This window comes from Leucopleurus acutus (assembly GCF_964270905.1).
Source record: "Leucopleurus acutus genome assembly, chromosome: 3".
Classification (NCBI taxonomy): Eukaryota; Metazoa; Chordata; class Mammalia; order Artiodactyla; family Delphinidae; genus Leucopleurus; species Leucopleurus acutus.
In genome coordinates this window covers 37,081,961-37,104,017 of record NC_139145.1, presented here as the reverse complement: position 1 = coordinate 37,104,017, position 22,057 = coordinate 37,081,961, and the positions used below count along the sequence as shown (strand labels likewise).

General features: G+C 38.3%; 1 protein-coding gene across 4 annotated transcripts; it reads left to right on the top strand.

Moving 5' to 3' along the window:
• The first annotated feature begins 3,953 nt into the window (after positions 1-3,953).
• MAT2B (methionine adenosyltransferase 2 non-catalytic beta subunit) lies at positions 3,954-19,625 on the top strand. Of its 4 annotated transcripts, XM_082836277.1 has the most exons (8): positions 3,980-4,091; positions 4,463-4,653; positions 12,061-12,255; positions 13,589-13,703; positions 13,894-14,046; positions 16,651-16,844; positions 18,067-18,180; positions 18,700-19,625. In XM_082836277.1, exons 2-8 carry the CDS (start codon positions 4,567-4,569, stop codon positions 18,868-18,870), a joined length of 1,029 nt encoding a protein of 342 aa, XP_082692403.1. In that variant the 5' UTR covers positions 3,980-4,091; positions 4,463-4,566; the 3' UTR covers positions 18,871-19,625. The 4 variants fall into 4 exon arrangements, with proteins under 4 accessions (XP_082692406.1, XP_082692403.1, XP_082692404.1 ...); XM_082836280.1 differs by lacking the exon at positions 4,463-4,653 and having other exon boundaries at positions 3,954-4,091; XM_082836278.1 differs by lacking the exon at positions 3,980-4,091 and having other exon boundaries at positions 4,366-4,653.
• Positions 19,626-22,057: the final 2,432 nt, after the last annotated feature.

The window sequence follows — 22,057 nt, the reverse complement described above, 5'->3', positions numbered from 1 at the left end:
TGAAGTAGGAATACAGCCTTATTTTTATTAAATTAATATTTATTTATTTGGTTGCATTGGGTCTTAGTTGCGCCATGCAAACTCTTAGTTGCGGCATGCAGGTAGTATCTAGCTCCTGGACCAGGGATCAAACCTGGGCCCCCTGCGTTGGGAGCTCAGAGTCCTATCCACTGCGCCACCTGGGAAGTCCCCCAGCCTTATTGTTTTTAATGATTCATTTTTAATTTATTATCTTTATCCCCTAATAAATTTCCGTATGCATATTTGAGTCTAGCTGAATTAATTAGTGTAATAGTGTCTTTCACATAAACCTGGGAGGTTAAGAGGAAGAGCAGGTTTGGGGGCAAGACGAAGAATTAATATTAAATTTACTTTCAGTTTCTTGTATCTGTGAGTTTGATATGTCAGTGGAATATCAGGTATAAATGCCTTTTAGGCATCTAGAATGTGGAAACTATTGTTTGGGAAAGAATATTGGTCAAAGCCATTTGTGTGGACATCAGAGTCGCAGAAATGGGAACAGCTGGGTTGGGGGAAGCAGAGGTAATTTACACAGGGACACAGGAGGCTGTAAAAAGGAAGAAACAGAACTCTTTGTTCTTGTCCTTTGGTATCACGATAACTTAGAGATGGATTTCTCAAACTTGAAATATGTATGCGTACCATGTCAAGGAAAAAATTTTTGATTTTTAAAATCTTAATGAGTTTAGAAATTTAAAAACTGTCCATTTATTTCATCACTTGGTACCAATGCAATGGTTAATACTACCTCAAACTAGTATCCTGGAAGTTGTTGCCTGTGTCTAAGGTTGTGACCCAAATGGTCCAAAATATGACTGTATTATTGTTTTTTATTTATTTATTTATTTATTTTTAACATCTTTATTGGGGTATAATTGCTTTACAATGGTGTGTTAGTTTCTGCTTTATAACAAAGTGAATCAGTTATACATAAACATATGTTCCCATATCTCTTCCCTCTTGCGTCTCCCTCCCTCCCACCCTCCCTATTCCACCCCTCCAGGCTGTCACAAAGCACCGAGCCAATATCCCTGTGCCATGTGGCTGCTTCCCACTAGCTATCTATCTTACTACGTTTGTTAGTGTGTATATGTCCATGACTCTCTCTCGCCCCATCACTGCTCACCCTTCCCCCTCCCCATAACCTCAAGTCCGTTCTCTAGGAGGTCTGCGTCTTTATTCCTGCCTTACCCCTAGGTTCTTCATGACATTTTTTTTTCTTAAATTCCATATATATATGTGTTAGCATACGGTATTTGTCTTTTTCTTTCTGACTTACTTCACTGTGTATGACAGACTCTAGGTCTATCCACCTCATTACAAATAGCTCAATTTCGTTTCTTTTTATGGCTGAGTAATATTCCATTGTATATATGTGCCACATCTTCTTTATCCATTCATCCGATGATGGGCACTTAGGTTGTTTCCATCTCCAGGCTATTGTAAATAGAGCTGTATTATTGTTTTTAAATTGAGGTATAAACTACAAACAGCAATACAGACAGTGAGATAAACAGATCTTAACTGATATAGTTCGATGAGTTCTGATAAACATATATACTCATGTTACCCACACCCCTATCAGGATATAAATCATCTCCATAACCTCAGAAAGTTCATTTATGGCTGCAACAGTCAATCCCTACCTTTCCCTAAGGCAAGATAATTTCTTTCACCATAGGTTAGTTTCACCTGTTTTAGAATTTCACATAAATCAAACTATACTGTTTTGTGTCTGGTTTCCCACATAGTATAATGATTTTGAGATTCTTTTGTTAACAAAAATTCATTTAACAGTCAACTTAAGGAATAAAAGGGAATTTTATTTGAGCCAAACTGAGGATTATAACCTGGGAGACAGATTCTCATAAAGCTCTGAGAACTGTTCCTCCAGTTAGAAGTTGAAAGCACAGTCATATACATTTTTGAGACAAGGCTCGTACATCAAATGACATACTAATGTTTACATAAAGTTCACCAAATGTACGTAGTCCACGTAAGCACATACAAAGTGAGCAGTAAGTCACTAGACCCCTTACAGAGCTGGGAGGGAACTTTATTCTTTTAAAAAGTCACCTTGCTAGCATCAGAAGAAAGGAAAAAAAATATTGATCTTTACAGTCGAGCAAGCACTCCCATCTTTGATGAGCTCTGGTTAATGTGTAACGCAGATGCACAGTGCATTTTCGGGAGGGAGGGAGGAGGCCGAAGTGGACACACAGAGAGAATTTTATGTTTAACTTTTCTTGTCTTGCCTTAAAATATAAAATTTTATTTCATTACATTCATATAGTTCGTTACTTCGCATAGTTGAGTAATATTCCATGGTATGGTTCTACCACAGTTTGTCTATCCATTCATCTATTCATGGATGTTTGGGTTGTTTCCAGTTTTAGGTTATTTTGTTTTTTGTGTTTTGTTTTATTTTGGCCACATTCAGTATCTTAGTTCCCCAACCAGGGACTGAAACTGAAGCCCCCTGAAGGGGAAAGGCGTAGTCCTAACCACTGGACAGCCAGGGAATTCCCTAAGTTATTTTGAATTAATCTGCTGTGAATATTCTTGTGCGAGACTTTCTGAATATATGCTTTCATTTCTCTTGGGTAAGCACCTAGAAGTGGAATTTTGGGTCATGGGGTAGGTGTATATTTGACTTTATAATAAACTGCCAAACAGTTTTCTAAAGTGAAACTAACAATGAATCCCACTAACAATGAATGGCATTCTAATTGCTTAAAATGCTTGTTAGCATATAATGTTATCAGTCTTTATTTTAGCCATTCTGTTAGGTATGTATCTCAGTGTGATTTTAATGTTCATTTCCCTGATTTTCAGCATCTTTTTATGCGATTATTGGCCATGATGCCTTTACTTTGTCAAGTGTCTGTTCAAAACATGTCCATTTTAGAAATGATTTTTTAATATTGAGTTGTAGGAGTTTTTTAAGTATTCTGAATATGTCCTTTTCAGATATATGTATCAAGATTATTTTTCCCAGTCTGTTTTATTTTTCTTAATATTGTCTTTTGATGAACAGAAGTTTTAAATTTTGATGAATTTTAATTTATCAATTAAAAAAATTGTATATTCTTCATCACTTACAGACCCTCTACGTGCCTCATACAATTTACCACATGCTGTGTACTCTGAGTAGAATATAAAGAGTTAAGTGACTTTTTTTAAAGCTCTATCTGAATGGCAAGTTTTTGTTGGTTGTTCTTAAATTGTTACAGAGCCTTAATCCAGAAGAGTGGTTCAAAATTTAACTGAGCATATTCATCACCCTTGAAATTGTTAAAAATCGGATTGCTGGGCTCCACTTGATTGTGTTTCATGGGTTCTCTGGTGTTGGCAGGTCTGGGAATCACTGATCTAGTAGTCCTTAAAGCTCGGCCAAACTTAAGGCTCCTCCACCTACCATTTCCTCAAACAGAGGGCAGGACACTGTTCATGGAAATAACCTGTTGCGTTTTAATTTCCACATATTGTTACCACCAGTGCCTTTTACCGTCCTTTGAAATAGTTAATTAGAAAGCACTGGTTGGGACAGCACTGGCGAACTTTACCAAACGGATTCTGTTGTAACAAGGCATAACTCAATAAAATATTTCAGAACAGAAATCAGTTGCATAGTCTGTGTGCTTTCCAACTGCTGGCTCTTGCTTTTCTTTTGCAAGAGAAAACTGCAACAAGTTTTCACAGGAAGTTTTTGTTGTTACATCTTTATTTCTTAAAAAAAAAAAAGTTGGTTTTCCTAATGGTTTTGATAATGGACCTTCATTTGGCTGGCAATAAAATATGAAACTTCTCATTGGGTATTTTCAAGATTGCCACGGGGAATCAGCTGCCAGTTTACTGCAGTGTGGAAAACTGCACGAGATTCTGGGATTGGACTCAAAATGCTAATTTCAAAGGTCGAGTGAAGCTGTGGCTCACGTTTTCGCGTGCCTGCGCTCTCTGCAGGCAGAACAAAGACCCAGCCCGAGGAGGCAGAGGCAGAGACCCATCTTAAATCTTTTTCCTGAGATAATTTTGGAATCATGCCTGAAATGCCGGAGAACATGGAACAGGTAAGAGTTAGCTATTCAAGAAAAGAAGCATTCTGGAGTTAAGAGTTTCTTTAAAAGAATCCCAATGAAGGTCTGGTAAAAGCCAAAAGGGTGTGTAAAAAACCAAATAAGTGTCATTCATTTCTTTAAAACGTGTAACTTTGGGACTTGGAATAATAAAGCAACTTTAATTATTGACGCTGTATGGAGAGCTCAGCTAAGTCTCAATTGACAAAAATAAAATCCAAAACAGAACAGCAGTTTCATTTATCAGATTAAATGCAGTGATGTAGGTGAAGGTTCTATATAAATAACGATTTTTATCTATAGTTGTGTGCTCCAGCCTTTGTCTTGGCATGAAATGAATCTGCTAACCTAACTTTTATCTCCAGATTGCTGTCGTTAAATTTATAGACTTAGCTACCACAGGAACTTGGATATTGTCTGTATAACAGTGGCGTTTTTATTCACAAAGAAACTTCCATTTTTAAAAAGAATGATTAAAACCCATACACGAAAATGTGCCCCTGGAACCATACCCACGTTTTATCTGGCAAACATGAAACCAGATCCTCAAACGCAGGCAAGTAAAGTCTATTTGTTCCTCACTCTAGATAAAGCTGTTCTGAGACTCAAAATGCTAATTGCATATGCATGACCTTAAACCGTTTTCGCGTTGAACACATTTTTTTTTTTTCCTGGAAAGATCAGACTGCATCACACGTTGCAACTAGAAACTTCACAAAAATTCCCGCTTCTTAAAGAGAGGAGGATCAAGAGGATCTTGAAACCGCTCCCCCAAAACCCACCCACACATTTTCTTTGTTGTTTGCAGATTATGCATGGTTTAGTGTTTGGGGCATTCCTCTCAAGGACTCTAAGTAATGCTAAATTGATTAACAGCCTGGATTAAAACAAAAATTGAAAAGTGGGGGGCCTCAGGCTGTCTTCTGTTACTGTTCTAAAGAAACTTTATGCTTATGCAAATAAGGAAATGAGTTCTTGTTGGGGGTTGGGCAGGAAGGAAAGTCACGGGACTCAGATGGGGAAAAAAATTTTAAAGGCTGCTTAGCGTTGAGCTCTAAGATTAAACCAAAAAAAGGTTTATGAAAATAATGTCGTTTTAGAAAGATCCAAACAGTAATCACGTTTGCGGGCGACTTTTAAGGTCTTGGTATCCTGTATGCCTGGACAAGAACGCTGAAGACCGTTCGGTGGAAAGTTGGCGAAACCTATGCGGTCCATGCTCTGGTTCCCCCCCACCCCCTGAGTAAATTTCATAAGCATCTCGGCTGGCGGGGGGCTTTTCGGGTTTGAACTGGAAGAGAAATCAGTTGCAATTAAGTGCTAGGTCAGCCTCAACGCTTAGAGCTGTCTTTGTCACTTTAAAAAAGCGCGATCCAGGTGGTAGAAGGTTCAGTATTACTATATTCCCCTGGTTCCTTTAATTTTCCTTGGTAGCGGAGGTTCGGCTCGTGTAGCCCGACGCTGCAGCCTGTAAGGCGGTGCTTCTCGAGGGCTGATCTGGACTCCCGTTAAATCTACCAGAAGTCCCAGGCTCTACTACCACAGCTCATTCTGCAATTATTGGTAAAGTCCGAGAATCTGCGTTTGGAAGAGGTACCCGAATAATTCATCCCCCAGCCTCCCACATCTTTTTATTTTTAACTAGTCAAAATTAGTTTGAGATCTTTGGAATTTCACACGTACTACTTTTTAGCATCCCGGAAAGACAAATGGGTTCTTGGGGTGTTAATGACTCAGATACCAACACTTTTATTTTTATTCCAGTGTCTTTCTAAATCTCTCAAACACTCTTAATGCTCTAGAGACACAGGTCCATTGTGCTTCCTCCCCTCCCCCTCACCCCCCCGCCTCCCCCCTCCCACCATGACTTTAAACTATTTTATCCCACTTTCTGTATTACGTGCCCAGTAGATTCTTATGCAGTAGATTCTTATACACTGCTCAAGTCTAGGCGATCCAATTCAATCCTTACCTACTCTAGAAGGAAAAACACACAAAATAAACAACTCGTCCTTCCCCCCACCCCCACCCCCGCCCCCGGCCCCAAAACAAAACTCGCATTCCTTGCTTAAGACCAGGGCCTTTGTTTCCCTTTAAGAGTTGGCGCGTGGGCTGGGAGCGTCCCGAGCGCGCCAGTCCCCTTTCTGGGGCGTCGGCGGAGCGTGGCCAATCAAGGGGCGCGGTCTTGGCGGCGGAAGCCGGAAGTGGTGAGCGGGGGCTGGCCCGGACTTAGGGGAGGCGGGCCGAGGGCTTTAGAGCTGCGGACCGCGGCGATCTTGGGCTGGGGGAAGTGGCGGTCGCTGCGGCGGCGGCGCCAAGACGGCGGGCATGGTGGGGCGGGAGAAGGAGCTTTCTATTCACTTTGTTCCCGGGAACTGCCGTTTGGTGGAGGTGAGGGAGTCGGCCCGGGTCTTGGGGCGGGGAGGGGAGGTGCGTATCGTAGGAACTGAGTGCGCGGAAGGGACGAGTCTTGCAGCGGGCGCTGGAGTGGTTTTCCAGACGCCTCCTGCCGGAGTCGGAGGCCCCGGACGGCGAGGGCGGCGCCGCCGAGTTTGTTTACTTCGGTGCACACCCTTCTGTGTTTTCTTTTTCAGCCGCTGTGACGGGAAAAGAGTAGGTCGGGTTTCAGTTTCGACTCTTCTGTCTCCCCTCTCGGGAACGGAGAGGGGTTTTCAGAGCTGTTTCAGTTTTGATTATTTCTAAATTTCTTTTTCATCCTTTGTTCGTATCCTTTGGTCTTAACAGTTCGTATCTCTAAGAAAGAAGGGGCCAGGTGGCTTTTCAGAAATAATAACAGGATTGGAGTTGAAAAGTTACTGAACTCGTCACTGTGTTATACACTTTACATGCATTATTTACTTTAGTTCTCATATTTATGACATACTCGTTTTGTTCCATTTTACAGATAAGAAAATTGAAGCTTAGAGGGCGAGTCCTTGGCCCAAGTTCATTCAGTAAGATTGCAGCCGGGATTCAAATACAGATCTATTTGAACCACTACGGAGGTTGCATAAACGAAAGCTACTACTGTGTTTGGAGAGCCTCCATTCTCTCCTGTTTAATTCCAGGCCCCCCAGCATTCATCAGTCCACAGAGTGTATCTAGCACTGGGGATAGGAAGATGTTAATGCCCAGGCCAACATATCTTAAGGATATAAGAGAGGACGTAGGTGATGGCTATTTTGATTATGCAGAATTCTTACGCCTTCAAAATATAGCAGATTTAGTGTTTCAAATCGTTTTGGTATTTGGGGGGTAAGGTTAGAATAATGGGCAATTTAAACCTCTCTTTTGTTCCTGTGTACCCCAAACAATGCTGAGTACTGTAATGTTACATATTGTTTGTTTATGTCAGTGTATATGCACACATGTATGTATATACAGCTTAATCAGTTTTCACAGTAGGAGTTCAGTAGACTAATGAAAATGGATTTTCCTTCAGTAAAATTGCACAACCAAAAGTTTGGCACATATTTGCTGCTCTCAAAACCGGAATTAAAACTTGCTCGTGTCTTATAGTTTATGTCTGAGAAATAGACTGTAGTGGTTCCTGTTAGTAATACTGGCTGTGGGGTACAATAGGATGCCAGTAGGAGTTAGACAAGTGTCACCTAGGTATCTAAAGTTTTTTAAAGTCCAGGAGTATCTCCTCATAGATCTGCCTCAAGGGGAATGTTGTAAGAATCATATAAATCAGTGTGAAGCTTTGCCAAATTGAAGAGGTTCTAAAAATAGCAAAGTATAATTACATTTACCACTAACATTTAAGAAGATCCCTCTTTAGACACTTGTTTTGTTTCACTCTTGACTTTTTCTAAGACATTTTTTAGTAGAAGTTAATTCAAGTGTGCTAAAGTAGAAACCTCTGTTCCAGAGTACTGTTTAGACCATTTTGAAAGAGCCATTTATCTTCCATTACCTGTACAATTTGGTATTATTTGATTTGATGGCGTAATAAGAGCTACAGCTCTTCGTTTATTTATATGCGTTTACTTTTTCAAGTTTTTTTTTTGGGGGGGGAGGTGTCTGTAAATCTGGTCACCTGAAGTTACTGAATTCTGTACATCTAAGAGTTTATAGGATAAGAGGCACATATGTTCAGGGCAACTTAAAGTGGTGTTTAATATTCCTGACCCATAAGAATAAAAATTGCGAAACAGACTTTTCAGGCAGACAGAGTATCTTCAACTCTTAATTATTCTTTGGGTTAACAAGACAGCTTTTTGTTCCTCTATTCAGAGTTCCTTGAAGTGTTTGGACATTCCTGTGTTTTGCAGAACTAAAGTAATTTACAGAGTAATGGTCCAAAATAATTTTTAGAGGACTATTTCTCCTCTTTTAAAAAGAAAAAAATCAAAATAGTGTGCTTTAAGAAGCTTCAGGTAGAGTCAAATATAGAAGAGATAGTTTTGTTTGGCCTCTTTTGATTTCAGAGTGATGCGTATTTTAGTTGCTAACCACCAATAAACTTGCAGTCCAAATGAAAACATCTTGTTGGGCTCGTATACTGGTGACAAAAGGTGCTCATTGAGTCTCTAGAGAGAACTATATGAAAAGAGGATAAGTTACTTTAAGTAAATGAACCTTCTTTCACTCTATTCAGATCCCTCTGTGGTAAGGATAATATGGAATTGTAGGACTGTAAAGCTGGAAGAGCCTTAGGCATCTTTTCCAAATGCCTCATTTCACCAGTGAGGAGTTAGATCAATAGAGATGGAGTAACTTCTCAATGCCACAGAGTGTGGGAGTTAGATCAATAGAGATGGAGTAACTTCTCAATGCCACAGAGTGTGGTTAATCATCATGAAACCGAGTATAAGTTCAAAGGATTGAGACAAAACTCAGTATGTATTTTGCTGGATGATAGAAGCAAAAGGGCCCAAGTTCTGTTTCCAACCTTTTCCCTTTTACTCTGGGCAAGACCTTTAACATCTGTAGACAAGGTTCCTCACTTCGGAAGTGATATCTGCCCTGCCTGTCTAATAGGACTCCTCCTGTGGTCAAAAGGTATGATGTAGGTTTATATAACACATGATAGTTTTCAAATATAAGATTGTGCAGAATCATTTGTTTCAGAAAATGCTTGTACTTTAGATCTCTGATTTTTTTTTTTTTTTTTTTTTTTTGCGGTACGCGGGACTCTCACTGTTGTGGCCTCTCCCGTTGCGGAGCACAGGCTCGGGATGCGCAAGCCCAGCGGCCATGGCTCACGGGCCTAGCCGCTCCGCGGCATGTGGGATCTTCCCGGACCGGGCACGAACCCGTGTCCTCTGCATTGGCAGGCGGACTCTCAACCACTGCGCCACCAGGGAAGCCCGATCTCTGCTCTTTTAACGTAGAAAATTCTTGAGCATTGACATCTGACCACTAGGTAACACGGACAGTTTCATATTTTCTTCCAGGGACCTTACATATTATCCCAGGGTATAAGGATGTAAGGTTGTATTTTTTCCATGCAACCCCCATCCTTTTTTAAAGTTAAGTGGTATTATATTCCCTAAAGAGCATTGCTGTGCTTGTAACTTAATACTGTATTTCATCAAATCTAAGATGCTCTCAGTTATAAGATTATCTGGGCTCTTATTTTAAGATGCACTAAAAAGCAAAAAACACTGCCAAACCATCTTTATTTCATTCATTTAACAGAGATGATAAATGAGGAAAAAATGTGCTTCACAGAATCAGTGAAGTACCTAGAGATCTTATTTTACTGTTTAAGAATTTTGTGGTTACTGCAAGCATGATGCTTGTTCTTTAACTACTTCTTCTAGTTTTCCTTTTTAAGGGGGAAAATGGGGAAGATGTTGTCGCTGCTAGAAAGGCAGATGGCAGTTTTTTGACTTCTTTGATTAAGAGCTATCTTTAGGAAGGTCTTGGACTTTCCTGGAGTTCTCAAAATTCCATTTCCAAATCACCAGCATCAGCACCTGGAAACTTGTTACAAAGGCAAATTACGAGGCCTCATTCCAAATGTACTTGATCTGAAAGCCTTCCAGTCGATTCCTGTCCTCAGCGAATAAAGCCTGTGAACCACTGATCTAAGAACTCTTGTCTATTCCTTTCCTTCTTTAGAGTGAAGTGAGAAACTTAGAAGAAACCAGATCATAGCTCTGTTATAGTATTTTCCCAGGGATCTTTATCCTGTGTAAATTGTTTTATGATCGTATCTCTACTAGACTTGACATGTTTTAACCTCTTTACAATTAGAATCTTTGTAGAGTTGTTTTCTTGCCAGAAATTCAGAGAAAATATTTTGCTGGCTGAAATCCTTGTTTTTATAGATCATTTGGCTTAGAGGCAAGTTTTGCAACAGAGAGCATAGATGAATTTTTCTCTAACTTCTAAAATGTCTTGAAATTGGTTGAACTAAGGAAAAAATATCTTTAAGAACTACCTTTGTACTGTCTCTGTCAGCTCTTTCATTTCAGGTTTTTCATATGCTAGAAATACTTGATTTGGGTGGCCTTTTTTAAAAAAATGTATAGTCTTCTAAGTTAGCTGAATTGAGGGCTAGGAAAAAAAAGACTTTTTGTGTGCACAAAAAAGGTTATTGCGTGCGTGCATATTTAAGATTTTTGACAGCTCAGAATTAGGTGACTATAACAACATTTGAAATTTAAAAGGACTCAAGTTGATAAAATTTAATAAAACTTTTTGTTGTTTTTTAATAGTAAATGTTGACTTAATTCAAGAGTCTGAGGAAATTCGGTGTTACCTATCTTGGGAAGAAGGGAAAGTTCTATGTAAACATAGAACTTAAATTGTTTCTTAAATAGTAGTTCCTTTTTAATTTCAGTCTGTGAGGAATTTTTCCTTTCACAATAGCAGCACAGACCAGTTCCTCTATCTTTGTTTATTTGTTTTAGCTGGTCTAAATAGGTAAATTAAGAGTTAATGCAGGAATATGGATGGTGGTGGTGGTATGAATTGGGAGATTGGGATTGACATTTATACACTAACATGTATAAAATGGGTAACTAATAAGAACATGCTGTATAAAAAATAAAGTTTAAAAAAAGAATGTTATATGATGTGGAATCTAAAAAAATGATACAAATGAAAGTATTTCCCAAAAAAAAGAAGAGTTAATGCAGGAATATATTTACCAGTTTGGTTAAACTTAGAAAGAATGTTAGTGCTATAAGGACCAAATTTATTTTTCTTCTACATAAATTCCTGTGAAATGTGAATTCTCTAATTTAGACCTATCACAGTATGATAAAGTCAATGAGATTTGAAAAAAACCTTGAGATTAAAAACTGAAGACCAGAAATGTCAATTTGGAAACATATCAGCAGACCATAGCCCCAGTATTTAATCGGGCCATAAAGTAAGTAAGCTTAGAACTAACTGCATTTTTATAAACGGAAGAACGTAATTGCTGTTTTTTACTAATTTGGACATCACTGATCGTAAAAATAAGCTTTTCCATTATTACCACAGGAAATCTCAATCTATTTGACTAGGTGATTCCTTGCAGTATCATCTTAGGTTCTTTTTCTTGCGTAAGATTATTAAAACTTTTTTAAAATAAATTTATTTTATTTTTTATTTTTGGCTGCATTGGGTCATCGTTGCTGCACGCGGGCTTTCTCTAGCTGCGGTGAGCGGGGGCTGCTCTCCGTTGCAGTGCGTGGGCTTCTCATTGCAGTGGCTTCTCTTGTTGCAGAGCACGGGCTCTAGGTGCACAGGCTTCAGTAGTTGTGGCTCTCGGGTTCTAGAGTGCAGGCTCAGTAGTTGTGGCGCACGAGCTTAGTTGCTCCCTGGCAAAACTTTTTCTTAAGTGACACACTTACCCATGCATTTTGATTAATCTTTGTTCTAACTTAAGAATTGGCTTATAGATTGGGCAAGGAAGCATACAATTAAGACTTGAAGTATTTAGTGAATGAAAATGGTGGCTGATTTCGTTGAGAGACTATTTTCAAATTAAACAATCCTTTTCCACCCCCTTCACGTTTAGGAGGAAGTTAACATCCCCAACAGGCGGGTTCTGATTACTGGTGCCACTGGGCTTCTTGGCAGAGCTGTTTACAAAGAATTTCAACAGAATAATTGGCATGCCGTTGGCTGTGGTTTTAGAAGAGCAAGACCAAAATTTGAGCAGGTTAATCTCTTGGATTCTAATGCAGTTCATCACATCATTTATGATTTTCAGGTATGGTTTATTTTAACACGTAAGTTAACTATTAATAATTGTCTGGATGACTTGAAAAATGCTCTTGTTCTCAAGGAAGTTATTGTACTTAAAGCTCTAACATATTAAGCAACAGTAATATATACTGCACTTTTTTTTGGCATGGATAAGAATATGTCATCCTTATAAAAGATTAGGTTGAGACATAGGTTGACAAAAGGCAGAAAATGAAGCATTTTGTAAAATGCTTATGTTTGTGAAGTATTCTTCTAAGTACTACTTTCTATGCAAATCCTTTCTTAATATTATCTGTAAACCTTACAACACTGCAAAATATTCTCATTTGCATTTTAGAGATCACAAAGGCAAGAGTGGTTAAACCACTTGTTGGCGATGGTCGCAGAAGACTTAACAGAAAAATTTAGATTCTGTTACACCTCTGATCAAATCAGAAGTTCAGATTCTTTCTAAAAATATGATCCAAGGAAAACCTGCATCAGAATCACTTGGAAAACTTGTTCTTAGGTTTCACTCTGAGATTTTCATTCAATAAGTGTGTGGTGGGGCCTGGGATCTACATTTTAAGAACCATCCCAGCTTATGCACACTTAAGTTTGAAAACAGCTCTCAGATCATGCTTCCTCAAGCAATTGCTGAGAAGGAGGAAGTTGGGTGAGTGGGTACACGAGCCCTGCATGTCACTCATCTTCCCAAATCTTAGCTCTTACTCAGCTCCTCTGGGAAGTAGGTGCCCCTTCTCTACAAAGGACCCTCTGCATTCCTCTGTCCTGATATAGGTCATATGATATTGAAACAGTCTCTTTACATATCTGTCTTTTGCATTAGATTGTGAAATCCTTGCTTCTCGCAGGGTGCTTAGTGTATAGGTGGCATACTTAAATGCTCAACTGGGAATACAAGTTTTATGGATGGTTAATCTTTAAATGACTGGTTTAAGAGATTGGAATTTATGAATTTAATTTGCAATTGATATTCCTCTCCCTTTACCATAGACTTATTAAGTATTTAGATCATGTTAATTCCATAAATGATCGATCTTTTCTCCCACCCAGATTAGGGGGATGAAGCTTCTTTTGATTTAGAAGCATGGTTGTCAACAAGAGTTGTGTCTGATTTTGCCTGGGGATTGCTAAATTGCTCTTTGCCTTTCAGGAAGTTTGAACGTTGAAACAGGGAAGTGTGACAAAACTACATTAAAAATTACAATGATTCTTTAGTTGAAGGAATGTCGATTTAATAAACATTTTCTATGAATTAATTTACTGTTGGAAGGCTACAGTTCTTTTGTTTTATTCCTTTTTGGGTTAAAAACACATCAATGCTGAACTCCCAGCCCCATGTCATAGTACATTGTGCAGCAGAGAGAAGGCCAGATGTTGTCGAAAATCAGCCGGATGCTGCTTCTCAACTTAATGTGGATGCTTCTGGGAACTTAGCAAAGGAAGCAGGTAATGATGTCTTTATAAAATCTTCATAAGATATTGAGTGATCGCTGAGTTTGTAAAGATTAAACTTTTTAGATGGTTTATAAAAGATTTGTTATATATATGATGAATAAGCTGTTACAAATTCCAGTGAACAGTAATGTCATGTAGTAATTTAATAGATTCTTTTCTTTCTGTCTTTTTTTTTTTGTAGCTGCAGTTGGAGCATTTCTAATCTACATTAGCTCCGATTATGTTTTTGATGGAACAAACCCACCTTATAGAGAGGAAGACATACCAAGTCCCCTAAATCTATATGGCAAAACAAAATTAGAAGGAGAAAGGGCTGTCCTGGAGAACAATTTAGGTAAGACACATCTCTTTAGCCCTGTACGTGACTGCTTTTGAGGATTCCTTTTTGTTTACGATGTATATATATGTTTCTAATTAAAAAAAATTAGTCGAGGAACATAAATCACTGGAGAAAAACTAGGGAATGCAGTTAATAAAAAAGAAAAATAAGAATTCTCGAAATCCTGAAGAATTTATGAATCCTTCCAGACTTTTTCCAGTATCAGTGGGTACAGGAATATCGTTAAAGAAAACAAATCATATAGTACAAATTTTTGTAATCTTTCAAAAAACGGGTCAATATCATTTTTCTTGGATTGCAGTATTCTGTTATTTGTATGGTTTTTCTTTTTTCCTGTGTGTTTGTGTATATATACGCAAACATAAATGTACTGATTATAAAAAGTATACCCTCCTTGAAAAAGTTTTTAAAAACATTTAAAATTTTAAAGAGTTCTCTCAATACTCCCTCAGAGAGAGAAGCACCAACTGTGCTTATGTATGGAAGTATTTTTTTGAATTTTTAAACCTGTGTGCACGTTGTTTTGTAACCTGGTTTTTCTCCCCCCATGTACATGCATTTCAGTTCTTAAGGAGCCATCTCTGGAATATCTTTTTCATATCAGTAGCTGCATAATATTTGACTCAATGATCCCCTGCACTAAAACTCCTGCCTCAGACTGTACTACATCCCTGAGAAGCATCCCCTAGTATATATACATACTAACACATTTGGGGTTTTTTGTGTGTGTTATAAATTATCCTTCGGAAATCATCCTTGAATATATTATCAATATATAGCTGACCCTTGGACAGTGCAGGGATTAGGGTTGCCAATCCCTGCATAGTGGGAAATCCATTTACTCCTCAAAGACTTACTCACAGCCTACTATTGACTGAAGCCTTACTAAAACATAAACAATCGATTTACACATATTTTGTGTGTTATATGTATTTTTTTTAAATATAATTCCCAGGACAGTCACGTCTTTAACCTTTCCTTTCTTCTCTCTCTCTCTCTTTCTTGGCTGTGTTGGGTCTTCGTTGCTGCATGCGGGCTGTCTCTAGTTGCGGTGAGCAGGGGCTACTTTTCGTTGCGGTGCGCAGGCTTATTGCGGTGGCTTCTCTTGTTGCAGAGCACAGGCTCTAGGCGTGTGGGCTTCAGTAGTTGTGGCACATGGGCTCAGTAGTTGTGGCTTGCGGGCTCTGGAGTGCAGGCTCAGTAGTTATGGTGCGTGGGTTTAGTTGCTCCATGGCATGTGGGATCTTCCTGGACCAAGAATCCAACCTGTGTCCCCTGCACTGGCAGGCGGATTCTTAACAACTGCGCCACCAGGGTACTCCCATTGTTGTCTTATATGATACAAAACACTATAGGTGTTACACATGTTACTAACACTACACATCAAAAATGAAAAGACAGTGTGAGAAGAAATTTGTAATTATTTACAGGTATGATTCAGGCGTTGATAAGGAAGAAGCAGTAATATGATTGCTTTATGGTAGCCTAGTGTAATCGATATGATTGTTTAATGGTAGCCTAGCCTATACACTAATGAATGAATCTTTGTAAAATTTAAATGGCATATACAGTATTACAGTCATATTCATAATAGTGTTAGAAATACTGGTATATTTTTTTCTAAAACCACTTACCTGTGTGGTAGACTGATATAGAATTTCTCCAATTATGAGAGAGAAGAGAGGCATGCTGTATAGTAATGTAACTCTTGGAAAACAAAGTTATAAAACAGTAAGAAAACTAACACGTTATTAATTTTATATTAAAGGTCACTCACCTTATGCCTATGTAAGGATAGGCTGTCCACTTCAAGTCTTGTACATGATGTGCTACATGAAAAAAATCCACATATAAATGGATGCCACAGTTCAAACCTGTGTTGTTCAAAGGTCGTCTGCAGCTGCACAATAAGTTAATTTAATTTTAAGTAGTTTTTTTAAAATTTCAGTTAAAGCGTTAATTATTTAAACTGTTGTAACCCCTCAGTATTGACCAACATAAAATCGAAATACTTCATAATTCCTTAGTCAGTGTTTTCAAAGACTATGTGGTGAACACTCATATACCCTTTATATAGATTCACCAGTTGTTAATGTTTTGCCACGTGTTTTATATGTACACTCTTTTCTTCCTGAACTCATAGAGAATTAGTTGAATTTCACTCTGAAATACTTCACTGTGTATCTTCAAGAAGGATGTTCTTCACATAATTACGATGCAGTTATCACACTTAGAAAATTTAACATTAATACAATACAGTCTGTGTAGGAATTTTGTCCCAGTAATGTCCTTTATCGCATTTATTTTTTAGGCACAATCAAGGATCACTTGTTGCATTTAGTTGTCATGATCAGTTTTATTTTTAATGGCCACAATAATGAAGAAATTATTTAATTAATATAATTATAAAAAATAACCCACATGACAGAGACACTTAAAAATATTCAGGATCACATTTGTTAAATAGGTGAGCTGTGTCATTTTGGTATATTGCAAGTTTTCTGCGATGATGTCGTTTAAATCTGCACACTTTGATCTTATAGCAAGACTTAAGAACCAGTCAGCTTTGAAGTATTACCTGCTTTTATTACTCTGTAGGAGCTGCTGTTTTGAGAATTCCTGTTCTGTATGGAGAAGTTGAAAAGCTTGAGGAAAGCGCCGTGACTGTTATGTTTGATAAAGTGCAGTTCAGCAACAAGTCTGCGAACATGGACCACTGGCAGCAGCGGTTCCCCACACACGTCAAAGATGTGGCCACTGTGTGTCGTCAGTTAGCAGAGAAGAGGATGCTGGTGAGAATCTAAGTGCTTTTTTTAAATTATTATTATTAATTTATTTTTAATTTTGGCTGTGTTTTGTCTTCGTTGCTGCGAGCGGGCTTTCTCTAGTTGCGGTGAGCGGGGGCTACTCTTTGTTGCGGTGCGCAGGCTTCTCATTGCAGTGGCTTCTCTTGTTGCAGAGCATGGGCTCTAGGCACGCGGGCTTCAGTAGTTGTGGCTCGCAGGCTCTAGAGCGCAATTTCGATAGTTGTGGCTCATGGGCTTAGTTGGTCTGCAGCATGTGGGATCTTCCCGGACCAGGGCTCGAACCCGTGTCCCCTGCATTGGCAGGCGGATTCCTAACCACTGCGCCACCAGGGAAGCCCTCTAAATGCTTTTTAAAAACTTAACAAGGACACCAAACAAAAGTAGTTCAGATAGTAGGCTGTATTTATGAATAATAAAAGTATTCTGCTGTTACGTTTGATTTTATTTCTCAAATACTGTAGACCCCATCTGTCACTCTCTTATTGCAAGATAACTGAAAACTGGTATTTTTCTTCGGGTAACAAAATAATCTCCTAATGTCTTTTAAGAAGACTGTCTTAAATAATGTCTATTTAAGATTTAGGTAGTGGCAGAGAAGAAGCTACATAGGGATTTATCATTTCAGCCAGTGTAAGAATAATTTGTAATTGTTTTTGGATATTTGAATAGTAGTTCATTTTAAGCATTTGAAAAAATAGAATATCCACAGAAAGAAAGATTAGAGAGTGATTTATTTTAGAATATTAATAGTAGCATGACTTTTTCTAATACATCAAAATTTATATATTTTTTAAAAAAAATATGTACCATGACAATTTTTAAGGATGTTATGACCAATTAGCTCATCTTGAAAAATGGTTCTGTTAAGTTTTGGTTTTAGCTTCTTAGGATAGTTGGAAATACTTGTTAAATTGGCCTGTGTTTCATAAAAATCTGTAATCATTTTAGGATTCCCACTAAATAAAATTGGAACTACTTACACTTTTATTTAAAAAAATTCTTAAGGCTAAATTCTAGAAATTGCTTTTCTGGTTTAGCTGGGGATATTTATAGGAATTTGATTTTAGATATCTTGTGTATAGCATTCCAGAAAGGAGCGATGCATTTTATTTCCTGAACCTGTTTAAGTTAGTTTTCTTGTCAAACTTGCCATTCCACTCAACTCAAAAAGTTTGAAACCGTTTGGAATTTTTTGTGTCCTTGTCAGGATCCGTCAATTAAGGGAACCTTTCACTGGTCTGGCAATGAACAGATGACTAAGTATGAAATGGCGTGTGCAATTGCAGACACCTTCAACCTCCCCAGCAGCCACTTAAGACCGGTAAGTACATGGCATTTAAAACCTTCTTGCTGGGAATTCCCTGGCAGTCCAGTGGTTAGGACTTGGCCCTTCCACTGCAGGGCGCACAGGTTCAATCCCTGGTAGGGGAACTAAGATCCTGCAAGCCTTGAGGCGTGGGCAAGAAAAAAAAAACCAAGCTAACCTTACTGTTTGGAAGTCCAGGTCTATCACTACAGTGTGTACTATGGATAACATTTTTCTTGTTGTTTGGAAGTTTTGGATAACTTTATTTTCTGGCACTAATCAAAGTGAACTTTGCTTGTATTTTGGCAGTTTCTATTGTTAATTTTCTCTAAATTACCATGTATAAAGAAGCCCATGAGTATTGGTGAAGTTTATAGAAAAAGTATTGTCTTGATTGTGGTGGACATTTTATTTATTTTTCCAGGGATCAAATCTGATTTCTTGCACCGAGGGCAAGAGGGCAAAGGGAAGTAGCGAATATAAAACTTCAGCCTGAGGCTTCTTATTTTTGATTTTTTTGTTTTTGTTTTAAAGATAACTGACAGTCCTGTCTTAGGAGCACAACGTCCAAGAAACGCTCAGCTTGACTGCTCCAAATTGGAGACCTTAGGCATTGGCCAGCGAACACCATTTCGAATTGGAATCAAAGAATCACTCTGGCCTTTCCTCATTGACAAGAGATGGAGACAAACGGTCTTTCATTAGTGTATGTGTGTTGTTGTTGTTTTTTTTAAAGGAGAAGTCAAGTATGTGGCACTTTTTAAAGAAAAAAGGAAATAGTTTTGTATGAGTGCTCTTTAATTGTGACTCATGATCTTTCAGGTAAATGATGCTCTTGCACTAGTGAAACTGTCTGAGGAAACCAAGGGCAGTAATGCCTTGTTTGGAGTAATGAGTTTTCTGTTTATCATTTTGTTCTGGCTTAACTTGCTGTTTGAATATAGTAAATTATGATTCTCAAATATTTGAGAGCCAGGATGAAACACATCTGCTGTAGACTTTTTTTTGGATGAAATGCATTGTTCATTCCTATAAATAACCCCTACATTTTCAGGACTTTTGTATCTGTTGATCCTTTTATGTTTTAAAGTATGTTAAATAGTATAAAAATCATTGGTGTTCATCATTTGCTTTGCTTGAGCTCAGATCAAAATGTTTGAAGAAAGAAACTTTATTTTTGCAACTTAAGTGTAGTTTTTATGCTTGAGATGTTTCAACTTGTTATGTATATCGGAACTCCTGCCGCTTGATGCCTCCTGCTTTTGTAGCAGTGAATGGTGAGCCTTTGAGAGAGAGAATGTGTGTATGTGTATGTATTTTTTTAATATATATGAAACTGTCCTTTTCACTCCATGTCACTAAGTGGTATTTCTTATGTGTGGTTATACTAATAGTAATGGGCCTTGTAAGTCTTTTGACCATTCATGAATAATAATAAATATGTACTGCTGGCATGGTAATGCTTAGTTTTCTTGTATTTACTTCTCTTTTTTAAATGTAAGGACCAGATATCTGAACTGTTGTTTTGTTGCTCTAATTTTTTACAATTACCTTCTTATCATGTAACATCTGATGCATATAAGAGAATATAGTTAATATACGTTAAGATATAAAACACAATAATAAAATGAACCCTGGTGAACATACCACTTGAAATCTAGAATGTTACAGATATTGTGTTTACTTGTTGTGTCCACTGACTTTTTTTTTTTTCTTTTTTTTGCTATATGCGGGCCTCTCACTGTTGTGGCCTCTCCCGTTGCAGAACACAGGCTCCGGACGCGCAGGCTCAGCGGCCATGGCTCACTGGCCCAGCCGCTCCGCGGCATGTGGGATCTTCCCAGACTGGGGCATGAACCCACGTCCACTGCATCGGCAGGCGGACTCCCATCCACTGTGCCACCAGGGAAGCCCACACTGACTTTTTTTTAATGGAAAGTAAATAACTATATACTCTTGTAATAGATTTACATAGAATGTTCCTTTTGAAGAATGCAGAGTATTTGAATGTGTTTTCTATACCAAGTGATATTCAGGTTGCCTTAACCTCCACAATATTTTTGGTCCTTAATAAGGGAGCAGAAAGGTAGAGTAACTAGTGAGACTTGGCTTCTATTTGGAATTCAGTGTAAATCCTGGTTTCAGAATTTCCAGTTTCACTTGTGGAGTATTCTTTCCTTAGATATTATGATCTTATTTTCTCATTAGACAAAAAGTATTTGTTTCTGATTTCCTAATTTACTTAGAATTTGGGATTTAGAGAGCATCAGGTCTGGGTGATTTGATTAAAGCAGCAGTTCCCAAACCATGCTATGTTTTATTATTAACTAGGGAAATTTTACCGCTATCTGAGCCCTATCCTGGACCCACTGAAATAGAATTTCTGGAATTGATGCCTGCTAATGTAGTTTTAAATGTTCCCTAGGTTCTTCTAAGGTAGCCAGCCTGGCATCTGTATTTGGCAACCACTGACGCATTCTGGCTTGTCTTTTTAAGTTACTTCATTTCACATAGTACAGAATTCAAATTTTCAGAGTAGAAAAACTTCTTTCTCATCCTTCTCTACCCACTTACCTTTCATCTGTGGAAGAAACCAGTGTAGATAAGATTCTGGCATGTTTTCAGAGGCATTCTACCTGTATCAGAATATAGTCTCATGACATACATATTCGTGTTCATACTCTCACCATACTTTATTTACATAGTGTAACATACATTTTTCTGCACTTAGTGTTTTTTTTCATTTACTATGCCTTAGAATTTATATAGTTATAAAGAATGTCTTTTTTTTTCTATTCATTTTGAAATTTCAGTCTCAGAAAAGTTGCCATAATACCATACAGAATGCCTGTAATCCCTTTTTCCAGATTCCCCAATTGTCAGCATTTAGCTGTATTTTTCCTATCATTTTCTCTTTCTCTTTTTTTTTTGCGGTACACGGGCCTCTCACTGTTGTGGCCTATTCCGTTGCGGAGCACAGGCTCCGGATGCACAGGCTCAGTGGCCATGGCTCACGGGCCCAGCCGCTCCACGGCATGTGGGATGTGGGATCTTCCCAGACCGGGGCACGAACCCGTGTCCCCTGCATTGGCAGGCGGACTCTCAACCACTGCGCCACCAGGGAAGCCCTCTTTCTCTCTTTTACATATACACACAGGATACATGTATTTTCCCCTGAACCATTTATTTTATTATATTTTATGTTAAAAAAATTTATTCGGTTGTGCTGAGTCTTAGTTGCAGCAGGTGGGCTCCTTAGTTGCAGCTCGCTGGCTCCTTAGTTGCAGCAAGTGAACTCTTAGTTGCGGTGTGCATGTGGGATCTAGTTCCTTGACCAGGGATCATACCCGGGCCTCCTGCCTTGGGAGCACAGAGTCTTATCCACTGTGCCACCAGGGAAGTCCCTCCCTGAACCATTTAAGAGTAAGTTGGAGTCATGATGCCTAATCACCTACTTAGTATATAAACTTAAGGTATGTTTTTTAAAAGTAAGAATACATGTCCACATATCCCATAATGTAACCATCAAAGTCAAGAAGTTAACATGGATACAATATTATCCTCTAATTCATAGACCCTGTTCACATTTCATCAGTTGTCCTAGTGATGTCCTTTGTAAGTCTGTCCAATCCAGGATTACTCATGGCATTTGTTACCATCTTACTTCAGCTTCAGTCTAGAATAGTTCCTTAGTCTTTCTTTCTCTTTCTTGACTTGACATTTCTGACATCATGGATTCACATCAATGCCTCCAATTCTAATGTTGCTCCACAGGGTTTATTTTAGCTTCCCTCTTCTCGTATTTGTAGTTCCTTTCTCTGACAATGAGAAACCTAGCTCCCATTATTTTCAACATTCAAATCAACTATAAGAGCCATTCTTCTGATCACAC